Genomic DNA, 16,342 nt, shown 5'->3' with positions numbered 1-16,342 from the left:
AGACTGGGCACCTGCAGTGGCCTCACACCTCTAGAGCCCAGTGGGGCAGGCTGGTCAACGAGCCTCTGCTGGCTGACTGTACAGCACCAGTGAATGGGCAAGGGGCTTCCTCAGCCAGCAGCCTCTGCCAGCTGGCTCTGCAGCTTGGTCACTGCAAGAGGTGGCTCAGGCTTGGCTGAGCCCCAGGGGCAGCACAGACTCACAGCACTGCACTGAGTCCAGTCACCAGCCCAGCACTGTCCTCAGCTAAACCACAGCCCTGAGCTCTACCTCTGCACAGCTCTTAAACCCCTCCAGGGCTGGGGACGCCACCACCCCCTTGGGCAGCCTGGGCCAGGGCCTGAGAACCCTTTCAAGTGAAGAAATTCTTCCTAATATCCAACCTGAACTTCCCCTGGCACAACATGAGGCCATTTCCTCTTGTCCCATCATTTGTTACCTGGTTGGAGGCCAACCCCACCTCTCTACAGCCTCCTTTCAGGGAGCTGTGGAGAGGTGGAAGGTCTTCCTCAGCCTCCTCTCCTCCAGGCTGAACACCCCCAGCTCCCTCAGCTGCTTCTCCCCAGCCCTGCTCTCCAGACCCTTCCCCAGCTTGGTTGCCCTTCTCTGGACCTGCTCCAGCCCTCAGTGTCCTTCTCCTTGTGAGGGCCCCCAGACTGAAACCAGCATCCAAGATCTGGCCTCAGCAGTGCTGAGGGTAGGGGAAAGAGCAGACCCCTAGGCTTGCTGCATGGTGAGAGCGTGGCTGGAGGACACTCCATCATCTCCCACCTGACAGCACAAATGCAGATAAAGGTTGCAACAACTTCCTGCTGAGTGCTGGCTGCATCTAAGGAGCCAGGGAAGGAGGTGTGGACAGTGTGCATCTCCCATGGAGCTGGGGCTGAGGGTCACACAGGTCTGGGACTTTCCTCTGGCTCACAGCAAGCAGAAGCTGGCAGCATCCTCCAGGCAGATCTCAGGGTGGGGAGAGGCTCTCCCACAGCTGTTCCCTCCCTGTTCCTGCAGGTTAGCCATGGAGTTGTCCTGCTCCATCTCCAGGGCTCCCAGCTCTCCCCAGGCCCATCACAGCTTCTCCATTCCCAGGCCCAGGCCCAGGCCTCACTTGGCACTGCCCACCTCTGGCTCCTTTCCCCAAGCCCTGGCCCCAGCCAAGGCTCAAGTGGTGCAGGTGGACAGGGAGGAGAGCAGCAGCAAGCCTTCCTCGAGAGCAGGGCAGGGAAGCACAGCCTGGGCTGCCCCAGAACTCCAGGAGAGAGAGCAGAGCAAGAACAGTTTGATTTAATCATCACCATTCTCACCCAATCCAGTGTAGAGCAGAGCTGAGCTGTGCCCTGGCTCCTGCTGCTCCCACAGCCACCTCCCCTGCCCATCCCTGGGGCCAAGGACAGTGGAAGGGGCAGGGCCAGCACGGGGCCAGGGCCAGCACGGGGCCAGGGCCAGCACGGGGCCAGGGCCAGCCAGCTGTCCCCTTGGCTGTGTGCCTGAGGATGGACAACTCCAGACAGCTTTGGCTCTTCTTGGCCCAAGTGGGATGGGGGAGAGCTTGGTCCTGCCCAGCACCAGCTCAGCCCTGGCTGGTGCACAGGCAAGTGGTGGCTGCCCTGGGACAGGCAGCAGGGCCTCATCCTGCCCTGCCCAGGGGCCCTTCACAGGTCACTGTGGCCTCTGCTTTGGCATCTGCCTCCAGGGAGCTGGAAGAGACCAAGCCCTGGCAGAGGCTGGAGCAGCTTCTGGCAGAGACCAGCCTGTCCCCAGGCCACCCCTGGACCTGAGCTTACGACACCAAGCAGGCAGCCAAATCTCCCCCGGCAGGGCGACCCCCCCGGGGCAGGGGAGCCCCAGCAGCACCAGAGCCCTGGGACAGCAGGGGAGGACATCCCTCGGGGCAGTGCCAGCTGGGGCAATCTACAGCAGGTTCAAACAGCAACGAGGACGTGTCCCCCCTCCCGGCGGGGGCAGAGGGCACTGAGGGGAAACGCAGCAGGACCGGGACAGGAGCACAGTGGTGAGGGCTGGAAGGCGCGGGGCAGCCGCCGGGGCCGGGGGCAGGGCCGGGGCTAGGGGCCGGGGCTGAAGAGGCTGCCGGCCAGGAGCCGCCTCTTGACCTCCCTCCAGAGCAGGTCCCGCTCCCGCGTCGCCCTCTGCATGAAGCTGCGGTTCTCCTGCGCCCGCCGCGACAGGTAGGGCAGCACCTCCTGCAGCGGCCCGTAGGGAACGTACTTGTACACCGGGAACCCCGCCTGGCCTGCGGGGGGGAGCGGGGCGGGGAGGAGAAAAGGGAGGGGGAGGAGAAGGAGAGAAAAGGGGGGGGAAGAGAGCAGAAGATGTGGGGCTCGGAAGGTGCCTGCGTTTGCCCCCGCCCCACTGCACCGTGAGCCCGGGGGGCACACACAGGACTGCTCCTCTCCAGCTCAGCAGGCGGTGGCTGGGACGTGCCGAGGTCACCAGGAGATGGCACTGCCACAGCCGGTGCCAGGCTAACCCCAGCCTCCTTCAGCCAGAACCAGCAGGGTCAGACGTGTCCAGCATGACCCTGGGGCTCAGGCAGCCAAACCCTGCCCGGGGAGGGCTCCAGCAGCCACCCTGGACAACTGCCCTGTCCACCTCCTGCTGTTCTGGCCTCGGGTCCCTGCTCCAGACACCAGTGTGGGAAGGGGAATCAAGCCCTGAGCTGAGATGGGCTGCCTGGACTGCTGTGTGGCCATCTTGCATGTCCCTGTGCCTGGGCACCTGGGAGCTCTGCTGCCCTGCCTGGGCCAGCAGCAGAAGGCAGGGCAGGGTCACACAAAAGGTGTTTGCCACCCTGGTAGCGCAGGGCCCAGGACCTGGTGTGCACCTCCAGCGATGCTCCAGCCCAAGGAGGTTTGCTGCTGCCCACCAGTCCCTGGCCCACCCAGGAGAATCCTGAGCTCAGCTCCTGGTCCAAAGCAGGAACTTCCCTGCCCAGCCATCGTGGTCCCACGGAGCCCCCCGGAGGCAGAGGAGCCTCACGCCAGGCTCACAGCATTGCCCACAGCAGAGGACAGGCAAGAAGGCACAGTCCTTGGCCAGCCCTGCTCTGGCACAGCCCTGGCCTGCCTCCATCCATCCCTCCCACCCCACAGCAGCTGCTCAGGGGGACCCCAGGGGTCAAGGTGGGGCAGGAGCAAGCCTGCCAAGCTGCACTCACCCAGGGGGAAGGTGATTTGGTCACACATGCCCAGCAGCTGCCCGAAGCACACCTTCTTCTCCAGGGGGTGGATGCCAAGCTCCTTCATCCTGCAGGCCAAGCCTCAGCATCAGGCAGAGTGGAGAGGGCAGGGACAGCCTGGCCCTCCAGAGCAGCAGGGGCAGCTGCCAGCACAAGGGCACAGCACTGCCCACTTCCCACAGGGATGCTGGGGTGGGAGGGCTCCAGGGATGTGTTTGTGAAATAGGCTGGGGAAGAGGGACAGCTCTGTGCCCCCCAGGAGCTCCCACACTGCACAGCAGCTCTGTGCCCCCCAGGAGCTCCCTCACTGCACAGCAGCTCTGTGCCCCCCAGGAGCTCCCCCACTGCACAGCAGCTCTGTGCCCCCCAGGAGCTCCCCCACTGCACACCAGCTCTGTGCCCCCCAGGAGCTCCCACACTGCACAGCAGCTCTGTGCCCCCCAGGAGCTCCCTCACTGCACACCAGCTCTGTGCCCCCCAGGAGCTCCCACACTGCACAGCAGCTCCAAGCCCCAGCTGAAGCCTTGGGCACCAGGAGGTGAGCCGGGAGAGGAGCTGGGAAGCCACAGCACAGCTGGCTGCACCTCTGCTGGGCCCTCCCCTGCCTTTCCCCGCCGTGCCCCCGCAGTGCCCACCTGCGCAGGGTGGCTCTGACGGTGTCCTCGTTGTGGGAGGCCACCATCACGTTGGCCCTCCCGCTGCGCTTGATCTCCTCCAGGATGTAGTCCAGGCACCTGCAGGACAGCGTGGGGGCTCAGCTCCCCGCCCAGGGGGCTCAGCTCCCCGCCCGGGGGGCTCTGCTCTCCGCCCGGGGGGCTCTGCTCTCCGCCCGGGGGGCTCAGCTCTCCGCCCGGGGGGCTCTGCTCTCAGCCCGGGGACTCAGCTCCCCGCCCGGGGGGCTCAGCTCTCCGCCCGGGGGGCTCTGCTCTCAGCCCGGGGACTCAGCTCCCCGCCCGGGGGGCTCTGCTCTCCGCCCGGGGGGCTCAGCTCCCCGCCCGGGGGGCTCAGCTCTCCGCCCGGGGGGCTCAGCTCCCAGCCCGGGGGGCTCAGCTCCCCGCCCGGTCCCAGCCCCGCGGCGCCGCGCTGGGAGCACGGAGCAGAGGGCTGCCCCCTACCTGTGGTACATCTCGTTGGTCTTCTCGTAGGTGGCGTTGATGGGGTCCTCGTAGCCGACCCTGGCTGCCCTCTCCCGCTCCTGCTCCATGTAGGCACCGCGCACCAGCTTGGTGCCAAAGTGCCAACCCTCCCTGCGGGACAGCTCCAGGTCCACTGTCACGTTGTCATAAGCCTCCTGGCACCAGAGCAGAGAATTGCCAGGGCTGGAAGTGACCCCAAGGCTCAGCCAGCCCCAAGCCCCTGCCATGGGCAGGGACACCTCACACCACAGCAGGTTGCTCACAGCCACCTCCAGCCTGGCTGCAAACACCTCCAGGCAGGAGGCTTCCACCACCTCCCTGGGCAGCCTGTGCCAGGCTCTCACCACCCTCATGGGCAACAACTTCTTCGTCACAGCCAAGCTGAGTCTCCCCACTTCTAGTGCTGCTCCATCCCCCCCAGTCCTGTCCCTCCCTGACAGCCTCCAAAGTCCCTCCCCAGCTTTCCTGCAGCCCCCTGCAGTTCCTGGAAGGCCACAATGAGGTCTCCTGGGAGCCTTCTCCTCTCCAGCCTGCACAACCCCAACTCTCTCAGGCTGTGCTCACAGCAGAGCAGCTCCAGCCCTCTGCTCCTCCTCCTGGCCCTGCTCTGGACACCTTCCAGCCCCTCCAGATCCTTCCTGGCACAGAGGCTCCAGCACTGGCCCCAGAGCTGCATCTGTGGTCTCAGCAGAGTGGAGCAGAGGGGCAGAATCCCCTCCCTGCCCTGCTGGCCACACTTCTGCTGCTGCAGCCCAGGCTCTGCTCGGCTCTCTGGGCTGCCAGCTCTCACTGCCACCTCTGCCCTGCACCTTCAGGGGGCAGCCCCTAGACTTGTGCCATGGCTCCACGAGCCAGGGCCTCGATCCAGCTGCTCCAGCAGCCCTCCCTGGCCGGTGCCCTGCCAGCCCCTCACCTTCAGGTAGCACTGGTAGGTGTTGAAGACGGTGGCCTGGTCCCCGTTGAAGCGCCGCTGCATCTCCAGGGTCAGGCGGCTGATGGCCGGCTGGAAGTAGCTCTGCTCTGCGTCCACCATCAGCCTCACACCCTTCTCTGTGGCTCTCTGAGGGGGTCAGTGGCACACAGGTTGGCTTCGTGGGGCCACCTGCTACGTGCCCAGCCCCCGCAGCGCCCCCCTCACCTTGGCCAGGACGTCCAAGCGCTGCAGCACCCGCCGCATCTGCAGGTCCTCCTCCGCGCCGAAGCGCGACAGCAGAGGCTCAAGCTGCCTGCTCTGAAAGGACAAGGGCTGGTGGCAGCCTGCCTGTAGCCAGTGGGGGCCTCAGGGAGACAAACACCTCCCAGAGGATGCCCATCCCCAGGGCTGCTGCCCACCCAGCTCCCCAGCACCCACCAGCCAGCTGGGCGCGCCGGCAGCGCCCGTCCTGCGGCCCGGGAGCTGAGTGTGGCCGCACGGCGTGGGCAGCACGGGTGGCAGCCACCAGCACAGCCACCAGCAAGCTGCCAGGCAGCCCCAGACCCTGCTCCCCACAGACTCTCAGTGGCCTCGCTGTGGGACTGCTCCACAGGTAGCAGACACAGAACACAGAATTAACCAGGTTGGAAAAGACCTCAGAGACCACCAAGTCCAACCTAGCCCCCAGCACCACCTGGTCAGCTCGACCATGGCACCAAGGGCCTCATCCAGGCTCCTCCTGAACACCTCCAGGGATGGGGACTCCACCACCCCCCTGGGCAGCACATCCCCAGGGCCAATCTCTCTTGCTGGGAAGAATTTCTTCCTCACCTCCAGCCTGAACCTCCCCTGGCACAGCTTGAGACTGTGTCCTCTTGTTCTGGTGCTGCTTGCCTGGGAGATGAGACCAGCCCCCACCTGGCTGCAGCTTCCCTTCAGGCAGTTGGAGAGAGCAATGAGGTCTCCCCTGAGCCTCCTCCTCTCCAGGCTAAGCAACCCCAGCTCCCTCAGCCTCTCCTCCCAGGGCTGTGCCCAGAGCTGGACACAGGACTCCAGGTGTGGCCTGAGCAGTGCTGAGCACAGGGCAGGATGAGCTCCCTGCTGCTGCTGGCCACACTGCTCCTGCTGCAGGCCAGGATGCCCTTGGCCTTCTTGGCCCCCTGGGCACACTGCTGGCTCCTGTTCAGCTGCAGTCCACCAGCACCCCCAGGTCCCTCTCTGCCTGGCTGCTCTGTCCCCAGCCTGCAGCTGCCTGGGGTTGTTGTGCAGATCCCAGCTCCTGCCCAGCCTCCTGCCCTTGGCCTCTGCCCACCTCTGGGTACCCACCTGCACGCTGGGGACGAGCAGCAGCGTGGGGAGCTCGGCACGCCGGTCGATCAGGCTGCTCCAGCCCAGCAGGTCCACAGTGCTGGGGGCAAAGAACCAGGTCCACGTTGGTCTGCTGCAGGCCTCCACCAGCTCCCAGCCCCCAGCAGCCGGCAGGGTGTGTGGCACACACCACCCTCAGCTGTCTTGTCACCTCCACCCAAACCCCCTCCGTGCTGAGCCACCTCTGAAGACCTCCCCTTGCTGTTGCCCCACTGCCCCAGACAGAGGGACAAGGTCCTCCAGCTGGCAGGCAGCTTACCCACTCGTGCCCAGCTCCTCTCCTGTGAACCACTGCTGGCTCTCTTCCTTGGTTGCAATGCCAAGTTTGGCCAAGGCCTCCTGCAGCCCAAAAGAGCATCAGTGTCATGGGGCTAGAGGGCTTCACAGCTTGCAGAGGGTTGGAAGGGACCCTCCCAGGGCAGCTTGTCCAACCCCCCCCTGCAGTCAGCAGGGACACCTCCAACCTAGAGCCCCCCAGGGCCACAGCAAGTCTGATCTTGGGGCCTCAACCACAGATCTTCCTGCTTCAGGCTCAGGGCTGCTGCAGGACCTCTACAGCCAGTGGCCACCTTCACAGCACAGCCTCCCCCTTCAGACCCCACCTGCCTCACCTGCAGCTTCTCCACCTGCAGCCTGATGGCCAGGGCTGGCTGCCCTGCCTGGCCCTGCTCTGCAGCCAGCTGCTGGAAGAACCTCCTCCACCTCACCAGCACCTCCGAGAGCCGCACCTGGGGGGACAGGGCTGCTGTGCCAGGGCTTTGCCAGCTCACACTCAGCTTCTGCAGCCTCTGGACTCTCCAGCAGGGCACCCTGGCCAAGCAGGGGGCCAGGCCTAGCAATACAGACCCTCCACACCCTCACCTTGGGACCTGCACATTTCTGTGCTCTTCATGCGGTCCCAAACCTCGAGGCAGGGGCTCCAGAGCGCTGCTGGGCACACAGGGGACATCCCCGTGCTGCCCACTCCTCTGTCACCAGGAGAGCTGCCACTGCAGCAAGCCTGGCACCCCAAAGCCCTCACAGCTGCATCACCTGTGAGCCAGGCTCTGCCCAGCCTGCCCTGGTCCCAGCCCTGCCACTCACCAGCAGCTGAGGTCTGCCCAGCGCGGTCATCTTGATGGCCGAGAAGCCGTTCTCCGAGCTGCCACCTGGAGGGAGCCGGGGGTCAGAGGGGGCCTGAGGGGCACCTGAGGCAGAGGGGAGCAGGCAGAGGGGAGCACTCACCTGAGGCATCGATGCAGCGCAGGAAGGTCTCCATGTGCTGGTCACACTTGGCCTCGTCAGCATGGACGTAGGGGTGGGGGCTGCCGGCCCCCGGCTGGGCTCGCTGCCGCTGCTGCTTCTCCCTGTGTTTTGCTCCTGGGGTGGGAGAGGATGGAGATGGGCCCTGCAGCCCTGCCAAGCTCTTAAAAGCCTCCCCAGGAGCTTCCTGCCGTGGGTGCAGGGGACAGGGGCTCTGACTCGGACCCCCAAGGAGCCCTGAGGCTGCAGGGAGCCCTCCTGCCTGCTCTGCTGCCCGAGCAGAAGCTGAGCCCTTCGCTGAGGAGCAGGGCTGGCCAAGAACCAAGATGCTCCTCAAGCCTCCCTGTGTGGACTGAGGCCGTGGGAGCTGAGTTCTTTGCCCACTCCAGGCCCACAGTGCCTGGATCAACAACCTCCAGGCTGTCAGCAGGAGAGGTTGGGTCACTCACCTCCCATCTTCTCGGCTGCAGAGGTGCCGGAGCTAAGAAGAGAAACAGGGAAGGTAAGGGCCAGGTCAGCAATCCCCTGCAACCCCCTGCTGGTGGCCAGGGCAGCCCTGAGGCTCCCCTGCTGCCAGCCTGGTGGTGGGCTCTGCTCTTCCCTCACTATCCTATCACCAGGGGGTCAAATGCTGCTCAGTGGGAGCTCTGCTGGCAGGTCAGGTGCCCCAACCCCACCTGTGCAAGGCACCAGGATTTCAGCATCCAGGCAGCTGTTGCCTGGAGGACCTCAGCAGCACAGGGAGGATGCTCTGGCCCAGGGCCCAGGGCTGCTCTCCAACAGCCCACCCTAGGCAAGGACCAGGTCAGCCCTGGTGGGGCTGGGTGCTCTGTTTTCAGCCACACCAGGCCACAGTCCTCACTGCAGTGGCACCAAGTCTCAGTTCAACATCTCCCCACCCTGCAGGCACCAGCAGCTGGACCAGGAAGCAACAAGTCCCTCCAGGGCCAGGGTGCATCAAGCTGTAGCTTACTCCATGCTCCTCTGTGCCCTGGCATCAGCCAACAGCTCACAAAGGAGCTCTCAGCTGGAGCTGCAGCTGACCTCAGAGGTCACTTCAAGCCCAGGGAGATAAGAGGGCAGCCTGGTGGATGCTGGCCAAGCCATGAGACACTCCTTGAGCTTGAGCAGCTAAACCTTCTTGCTGACAACCCAGATCCAGCCTGCAGGTGCAGGGTTTCACCTGGGACACTGCCAGGTCCCTGAGGAGCAACCCTGAGTGGCAGCAGAGCCACTTCCTCCAGGAGATCTCTGCCTTGGGTCACTGTGCTCAGCAGTGGGGAATCACACTGTGAGTACCAGCAGCAAAGCCACAGTCAGAGGGCTGGTACCAGACAGCAGAGGCACCTGGCATGGTCCCAGAACATCCTGTCCCTCATGGAAACCCTGTGACAGGGATTAGGGGCTGCTGGAAGCAGAGCCAAGCCCTTCTTTCCTGCTGTCCAGAGCCAGCACGAGTCCCACACTGCTCAAAGCAGAGCAAAGCCTGGGGTGAGGCAGGGCAGGAGCAGCCACAGCTCCTGGGGAGCAGCAGCAGGACCCACCTCTGGCAGGCTCTGCTCTGGGAATCTGCCACCATGAGGACAGGTTGGGAGCTTTCTGCCCCCAAAATACAGAGAGGGTGGGGGAAAGGAAGGCACAGGGGTGGGATGTGAGAGCACAGCTGGCAGTGGATTGCAGCTCAGGATGGAAGGACTGCAGAGAAGGCAGCAAGAGGCAGGGGAAGGCTCCTGCTGGACACACTGCTGTGACCCAGGCTGTGGTGAGGCTGCAACAGGTTAGGAGGCAGCCCCCAAGGGCATCCTGGCCAAGCCCTGCAGGCAGCAGGGACAGCTCCAGCCGCAGCAGGCTGCACAGGGACACAGCCAGGCTGAGCTTGGATGGCTCCAGGCATGGAGCCTCAAGCCCAGCCCTGGGCAGCCTGTCCCAGTGTCTCCCCAGCCTCCCTGTGCACAACTTCCTCCTGCTGTGCAACCTGAGCCTGCCCTGCTCCAGTTCCCAACCCTTGCTCCTTGTGCTCTCCCCACAGCCCCTCCTGAGCAGTCCCTGCCCAGCCTGCAGCTCCCCTGCAGATGTTGCAGTGCAGCTCTGGGCTCTCCCTGCAGCCTTCTCCTCTCCAGCTCTCCCAGCCACAGCCCAGCTCTGAACCCCAGAGCACATCTTGGATCCAGCATCCAAGGGGGTTGGGCCTCGGGAGGTCCCTTCCAGCCCAGCCCCCTCTGTGCTGCTACGACCTGGGACGCTGGGGACAGGCAGTGGGGACAAAGCCTCCCCCGGGCTGCCTGCGCTCCCCCGGCCCAGCGAAGCACCCTCGCCTGTGAAGTGCTTGGAGCCGCTGCCGGCAGAGCCCTGCCAGCGCATTCCTGCGGCGTGACTGCTCCCAGCCCTTCCTGCCCGCGGGGGGCAGGCCCGGCCGTGCCATGGGGCTGGCTTCCTCCTTCTGCAGCGAGCACAACACAGGAAGCTCCTTCCAGCTGAAGAAACAGCTCGTCCCCAGCTCCTCCGCTCTGTGCCGGGTTAGTCTTGGCCGGCACAGCCCTTCCTGCACCAGCCAAGTGCCACTTAACCCCAAGCTAGCACATGCCCCCCCCGGCCCCCGACCTTTGCCAGCCAGGACTCCCAGAGCCAGGACATCTCCAGCCCCTGGCCAAATGCTTCTGGCAGGCTGTGGCCAGGAAGGAGGCACCTGCAAGGCAGGGCATGCCCAGCACCTGGGAGCTGCCCCTCAGCCAGGGCATGCCCAAAGCAAGGCTTGCAGGGGGGTGGCACAGCAGGCTGGGCCTGCTCAGGGAGCTACCAGGCTCAGATGAAACCACCTCAGGAGGAGCACAAAGGTTCCCCCCTGTCAGCACTAAGGAGGCAAGGCTCCATTCTGCCCTGCTGGTTCCCAGGAGGGTGCCACAAGCACAGTGCCAGCAGACAGGGTCTGGTGAAAGGTAGGAGGGGCAGCAGGGAGGATCTGTCCCTGAATGACCACATCCAAAGCAAGTCGCTCACAGGGAGCCCGGAGCGAAGCTGTGGGTGATGCTCAAACCCTGCAGGGCTGGGATGAAAGCAAAGCTGCTGGCAGAAGTCCTTCGAGTCTGCCCAGTGCATGAGCTGCCAGCAGGCTCCAGCCCAGGACCGCTGCAGGATCTCCTTGCACAGCTTCAAGCTAAACAGTAACCACCCCGTGATCCCTGCAGCACATGCTGGCAGAGCGCTGGCAGAGCGCTGGCAGGAGGGGAGGCAGTGGCTCTGGGAGGCTGATTGGCCAGGCTGGATCATAAACCCCACGCTGGGGCAGGTATCAAGCAGCCACCCAAGGAACCTCCAGGGGAAGCAAAGTCCAGGTGCTGTGTGGCAGAGCCACTCAGGCTGCCTGACAGCCCTCTGGGGCAGGCTCGTCCTTGCCCACGCTCCTCAGCGCCTGGCTCGGGATGCCCCCAGCACAGCAACGGCTCCAAGGGCACCACAGCCTCCTCCACTCGAGGAGGGCTCCTTGTTTTACTCCACAGGCAACAGAAGCCCCTACCCAGCCCCCAGCCCACCAATTGCCCCTGGGAGCAACACCCAGGCTCTGCTGCCCACAGGACCTTTTCCAGCTGTGTCACTATGACCTAGCAGCAGCCTTCAGCACAGGGTCAAGGACACTTGGGACAGGCAGGCAGAGCTCTGGCTGCCAGCCCAGGCAGGGCAGGGTAGGTAGGAGCCTGCAGCAGGCTGCCTGAGCTGTGCTGGTGCTCCCAGCCAGGAATCCTGCTGGCAGGAGTGGCCAGGGCCCATTGCTCCAGAGGAGCAGGCTGCACTCAGGAGCCCAGCACGGGGTCTGTTTGCCTGGGACACACAACAGCAGATGGCACCACCAGACCAAAGCAACCACTGGCAGCAGCTGGTTTGTCTCTCTGCTTCCCCTCTGGCAGTGGGGTAAAGCCCTGAAGTGCTCAGGGGAGGGAGAGATGCACTGCTGGAGTCCACAGAGCAGCCACCAGCCCTCGACTGCTGCTCAGCTCTCGCCCACACATCGCCCAGCTTGGCACCGACCCTGGCAGGAAGGGTGGCAGTTCAGGGGTTTGCCCCTAGGCAGAGCCACAGGAAGACCCAGAGCAAGGCTTGGCACAGTCCAAGGAGTCCCTCTTCATGCTACTCACAGCCCCCCAGGCCGTGCCCCTGCTCCATGGTGTGCCTGCCTGGGTCGTCTCCAGGCTGGAGTTCCCACCCCGAGGGGCACAGACCAGGAGCAGAGTGCAGACAGCTCCCACACCTGCCCTGCTGGGAGCCTGCTGGTGAGAGCCCTCGGTGGTCAGCCACGGCAAAGCACTCAGCTGGCACGGCCAGACCAAGAAGGGCAGCGATGCAAACACCACCACTGCCGCCTCAGCCCCGGGGGGATGCTGAGCAACGTGACCCGGTGTGCCCCAGGGGACGAGATCACCGCTGCCCCTCCCGGAAACACCGCTGCCCCCCGGCTCCCGCGCAGCCCCCCGGCTCCCGCGCAGCCCCCCCGGCTCCCGCGCAGCCCCCCGGCTGCCGCGCAGCCCCCTCCCTGCCCGGGCTGCAGGGGGCAGTTTGGAAGCTTCCCTGTAAAAATCCCGAAGCCTGCAGCCTAAGCTGTAGGGGGCTGGGGGTGGGCACAGCCTCACTCCCCACTGCGAGCCCTCACACCAGCACTGCCCTCCTGAGCTGCCTGGGGATGGGCAGGGCCCTTCGCCCCGAAGGAGGATTTCCAGCAGCAGTGCCGAGGGGCAAGAGAGGGTCCCTGATAAGCAGCAGGTGGGGAGCAGAGATAAGCCTCCGGTGGCAGCTGGGAGGAGTCACAGGATGTTCGGGGTTGGAAGGGACCTGGGGAGATCATCGAGTCTAAGCCCCCTGCCAGAGCAGGACCATAGGGTGCAGCAGCACCTACATCACCAACCACATCACCCCACACCCCCACCTCAACATCCTCCTCCCCTACCCAAAAAAAGCCACTTCTGACTGCTCTGGATAGGGTGTGACAAGCTGGGTGGTGTCCCTGGCTGCCACAGGGGCACGGAGCTGTGACAGCCTCCTGCTGCATCCCCTCTGGCAGGGCCACTTTGTCCTGAGCGTGGGAAACACACCACCCACCCTGGTGACTGTGGGGTGCCAGCCAGCAACCCATTGATCAGGCCAGCAGAGGCACCCAGAAATGGAGCCTGAGTGCTGGGAAGTTACTGCTGGCCTCGGGCCAGAGCCTGCCCTTGGCAGGGGGCAGCAGGCAGGGAAGGCTGCCCAGGGGGGGAGCCACAGTGTGGGAAGGAGGTGTGACCTGGGTAGGGGGGGCAACACTCCAGCAGGAAGGAGGAGGAAATGGTGGGGGGCAGCAGCACCCCAGTGTGTGCATGGTGGGGGGGGGGTGGTGGTGGAGGGGACAGGACCCTGAGGGAAGAATGGAGGTGGGGGAGGTGGCAGCATGAAGGGAGACTGGGGGGCTTGCAGCACACTGCTGTGTGCAGGGGTGAGGGGAGTGGCAGCACCCCAGTGGGGGAAGGGGAAGTGGGGTGGCAGGCAGCACCTCAGCGAGGGTAAGGGAAAGGAGGACAGGGGGGCAGCACCCCAGTGCGGGTGGGTCAAGAAGGTGGCATCCCAGGGGGAAGGGGCAACGGGGGCGGGGGGGGCAGGGGAAGGCTGCGCCTCGGTGTGCACAGAGAAATGGAGGGGGGCAGAGGGGGAGGGGGCAGCACCCTGTGTGCTGTTGAAAGGGACGGGACCCCGGGAGGGGAGGGGCCGGGGGGCAGGGGGGAGCAGCGCGCCGCGTGCTTGGGGCGGATGCGGGGCGGCGCCCGGGGGCGGGGCTGTGACGCACCGCAACCCCCGGGCCCAGCCAATGGGAGCGGGGGGCTGGGCGGCGACAGCCAATAGCAAAGCGGCCAAGTCCCGCTCCCGCGCTTGGCGCCCGCCGCGCCCCCGGCCCCGTCCCGGTCCCGGGCCCCGGGCCCTCGTCCCCGGTCCCGCACTCACTGCCGCTCGGCCTCCCCGGAGCCCAGGTCCTCCTCCACGCTGTAGTCCAGCACGGCGCCCACGCCGAAGGCCTGGTTGCGCCGGATGAGCGGTTTGATGGCCTCCTGGTCCTCCCCGGCCACGAACTGCCCGTAGAAGGTCATCTTCATCAGCCGCTCGAACATCGCCTGCCCCAGCACCTTCTGGCATAGCTGCAGCAGCTGCGGGACAAGGGCAGCTCAGCGCCCGCGCCGCTACCCCTCCGGAGCGGGCAGCCCCTTTGCTCAGCTGGGCCCCGGCAGTGCTGCTGGAGCGGGCACCCCCCGGCCCGAAACAGGCAGCCCACCCCGGCACGAGAAGTTCTCCTACCTGGCTGAGGACCAGCATCCCCACCCTGGGCTGGGCAGGTCCCCAGGCCTGGCACCCTACCCGGAAGGGCAACCCCCTTGCCCGGAACCGGCATCCTTCTCGCCCCCTCCCCGCAGGAGCGGCACCCCCCCCCCCCCCGCCAAGTGAGAGACCAGAAACCCCCGGAGTGGGTACCCCCCGGCCCAGCTGGGGCCAGCATCCCCGCTGGACTGGGCACCCCCTGCTCGAGACCGGCAGGAGCGGGAACCTTGAACGAGAGCCTACCCTCGCCCGTGACCGGCTCCCCTCCGGAGTCCCCCGTAGGGGACCCCCCAGTGCCCAGGACTGGCACCCTCCTTGCCCTCTCCCGATCCAGCACCGGCAACTTCCCCGCCCAGCCGGGGACCACCACCCCCACTGGAGCAGGCAGCAGTCCCCCCTGTCCCCCCCGCCCGGGCCCAGCGCCCCCCCCCGCAGCGGGACCCCCCCCCCCGCGCCCCGGGCCGGTGCCCGCCGCGCACCTCTCGGTTGTGCTCCACCAGCGGCCCCACGGCGCAGAGCCCCAGCACCAGCAGCCCCCGCAGCAGCTCGGCGCTGCTCTTGCTGCGGAACGCTTCCTCCGTGTCCCCGAAGTCCACGGCGGGCGGCGGCGGCGGGGGGGTCCGCTCCGCACCCCGCGGGGGGATCGGCGGCTGCACCGGCCGGGCCCCCCTGTCCCTGGACGGCGGTGGAACGGCCCCGCGGGGCGCGGCGGCGGGAGCGGAGCTGGGCCGGCGGGGGACGCTCAGGCGGGAGACGGCGGCGCAGAGCGCCCGGGCCGCGTTCGGCGGAGCCATAGGCACGGTGGGGCCGCCCGTTCCGCGCTGCCGCCTTAAGTAGGGCCCGCCCGGCACCGCCCCGCCGGGCTCCCCGCCGAGCTTTCCGCCGGCACCGCCGCGCCCGCCGCTCCTCTCCGCCACCGGGCTGTGGGCCGGCACCGGGACCACGACCATCCTGCCCGGCGTACCCCTCTCCCGCAGTCCCCAGCCGGGTTCCCGTTCCCCCCCGGTTCTCCCGTTCCCGTGCTCTTGGGACAGCCCGCCCCGACAGCGCGTCCTTTCCGAGCAGCCCCGGGGAGGGTAAAGAAGGGCAGAGGTGGCCCCGTGGGAGCCCCGGGTGGGGGCGAAGAGAGCTGCGTGCCTGTGGAGCAGCCCTGGGAAGGAGTGAACGGAGCTGTATCCCTTTGGAGCTGTCCTGGGGAGGGTCACGGCAGGGCAAAGAGAGCCCCATGCCCTTGGAGATGCCCCAGGAGAGCTATGGAGGTGCCAAGGAAGACCTGGAGTGGTGCCCATCCCGTATGAAGGACCCTGAGGGGAGCAGCAGAGCCGACCCTGCAGGGCTAAGGGGTTCTGACCCCTTAGAGCAGCCTGGAGGTGGAGAGAGGGCTGCTCGGGGGCCCTGTGGTCCTCATCCTCCCAGCAGCACTGCGACCACAGCAGGCACAGCCCGGGGGGGGAAGTGGTGAGGCAGCCTGCAGCTGCTGTCTGCCTGGGCCACAGAGTCACAGAACAGTCCAGGCCAGAAGGGACCTCCAAGGGACCACCCATGTGCTCCAGCCCCTCCAAGTCCTTCTTGGAGTGAGGGGCCCAGAACTGACCCCAGTACTCGAGGGCTGGCCTCACCAGTGCCCAGTACAGGAGGATGATCCTTGCCCTGTTCCTGCTGGCCACGCCATCGCTGATCCAGGCCAGGATGCTGCTGCCCTTCTTGGCCACCTGGGCACATCCTGGCTCATCTTTAGCCACCTCTCCGGGCAACCTGCGCCAGGCTCTCCCCACCCTCAGCGTCGAACATTTCTCCCTTCTCTCCAGGCTGAATCTCTCTCTTTCGGCTCCTCACTCCCTGTCCTTTCGCAACAGGCTGCGCAGGGGCCGGTGGTTGCCGGTGGGAGAGGGGAGGCTGCGGGGGGCGGTAGCGCCTGGCGGCCGCTGGGTGGCGCTGCAGCTCCGCCCGCTGCCGGGAGGTTACGGGGAGGTTACGGCTGCCCTGCCGGGGCCGGCGGGGCTGATCGCGGGGCTGCCACCGGGGGTGGGGAGCGGGTGCCGGTGCTGTTGGTGCCGGTCCCGATGTCAGTACCGGGGGCGTGCTGGGGGCGCCCAGCCCGCGCCGCTCAGCCCCCTGCGCCCCCCTCGCTCTGCATTCCGCTGTCCGCCGGTGCCTGCC

At 66.4% G+C, this 16,342-nt stretch overlaps 1 protein-coding gene across 1 annotated transcript; it reads right to left on the bottom strand.

The window, feature by feature from the left end:
- Positions 1–1,252: 1,252 nt before the first annotated feature.
- On the bottom strand, positions 1,253–14,989 carry PRODH (proline dehydrogenase 1). Its single transcript, XM_068161891.1, has 14 exons — positions 14,662–14,989; positions 13,814–14,013; positions 8,302–8,333; positions 7,835–7,969; positions 7,694–7,758; positions 7,222–7,338; positions 6,870–6,949; positions 6,569–6,650; positions 5,468–5,560; positions 5,243–5,389; positions 4,309–4,484; positions 3,829–3,927; positions 3,173–3,261; positions 1,253–2,248 (listed from the first exon to the last, which is right to left on the bottom strand). Exons 1-14 carry the CDS (start codon positions 14,974–14,976, stop codon positions 2,061–2,063), a joined length of 1,818 nt encoding a protein of 605 aa, XP_068017992.1. The 5' UTR covers positions 14,977–14,989; the 3' UTR covers positions 1,253–2,060.
- Between the last annotated feature and the right edge of the window lie 1,353 nt (positions 14,990–16,342).

The sequence above is a fragment of the Melanerpes formicivorus genome, unplaced genomic scaffold, assembly GCF_026170545.1.
Source record: "Melanerpes formicivorus ecotype bairdi unplaced genomic scaffold, bMelFor1.0.p_v2 SCAF_60, whole genome shotgun sequence".
NCBI classification, from domain to species: domain Eukaryota; kingdom Metazoa; phylum Chordata; class Aves; order Piciformes; family Picidae; genus Melanerpes; species Melanerpes formicivorus.
The sequence above is the reverse complement of the archived record's forward strand: the minus strand, read 5'-3'. Positions and strand labels throughout refer to the sequence as shown.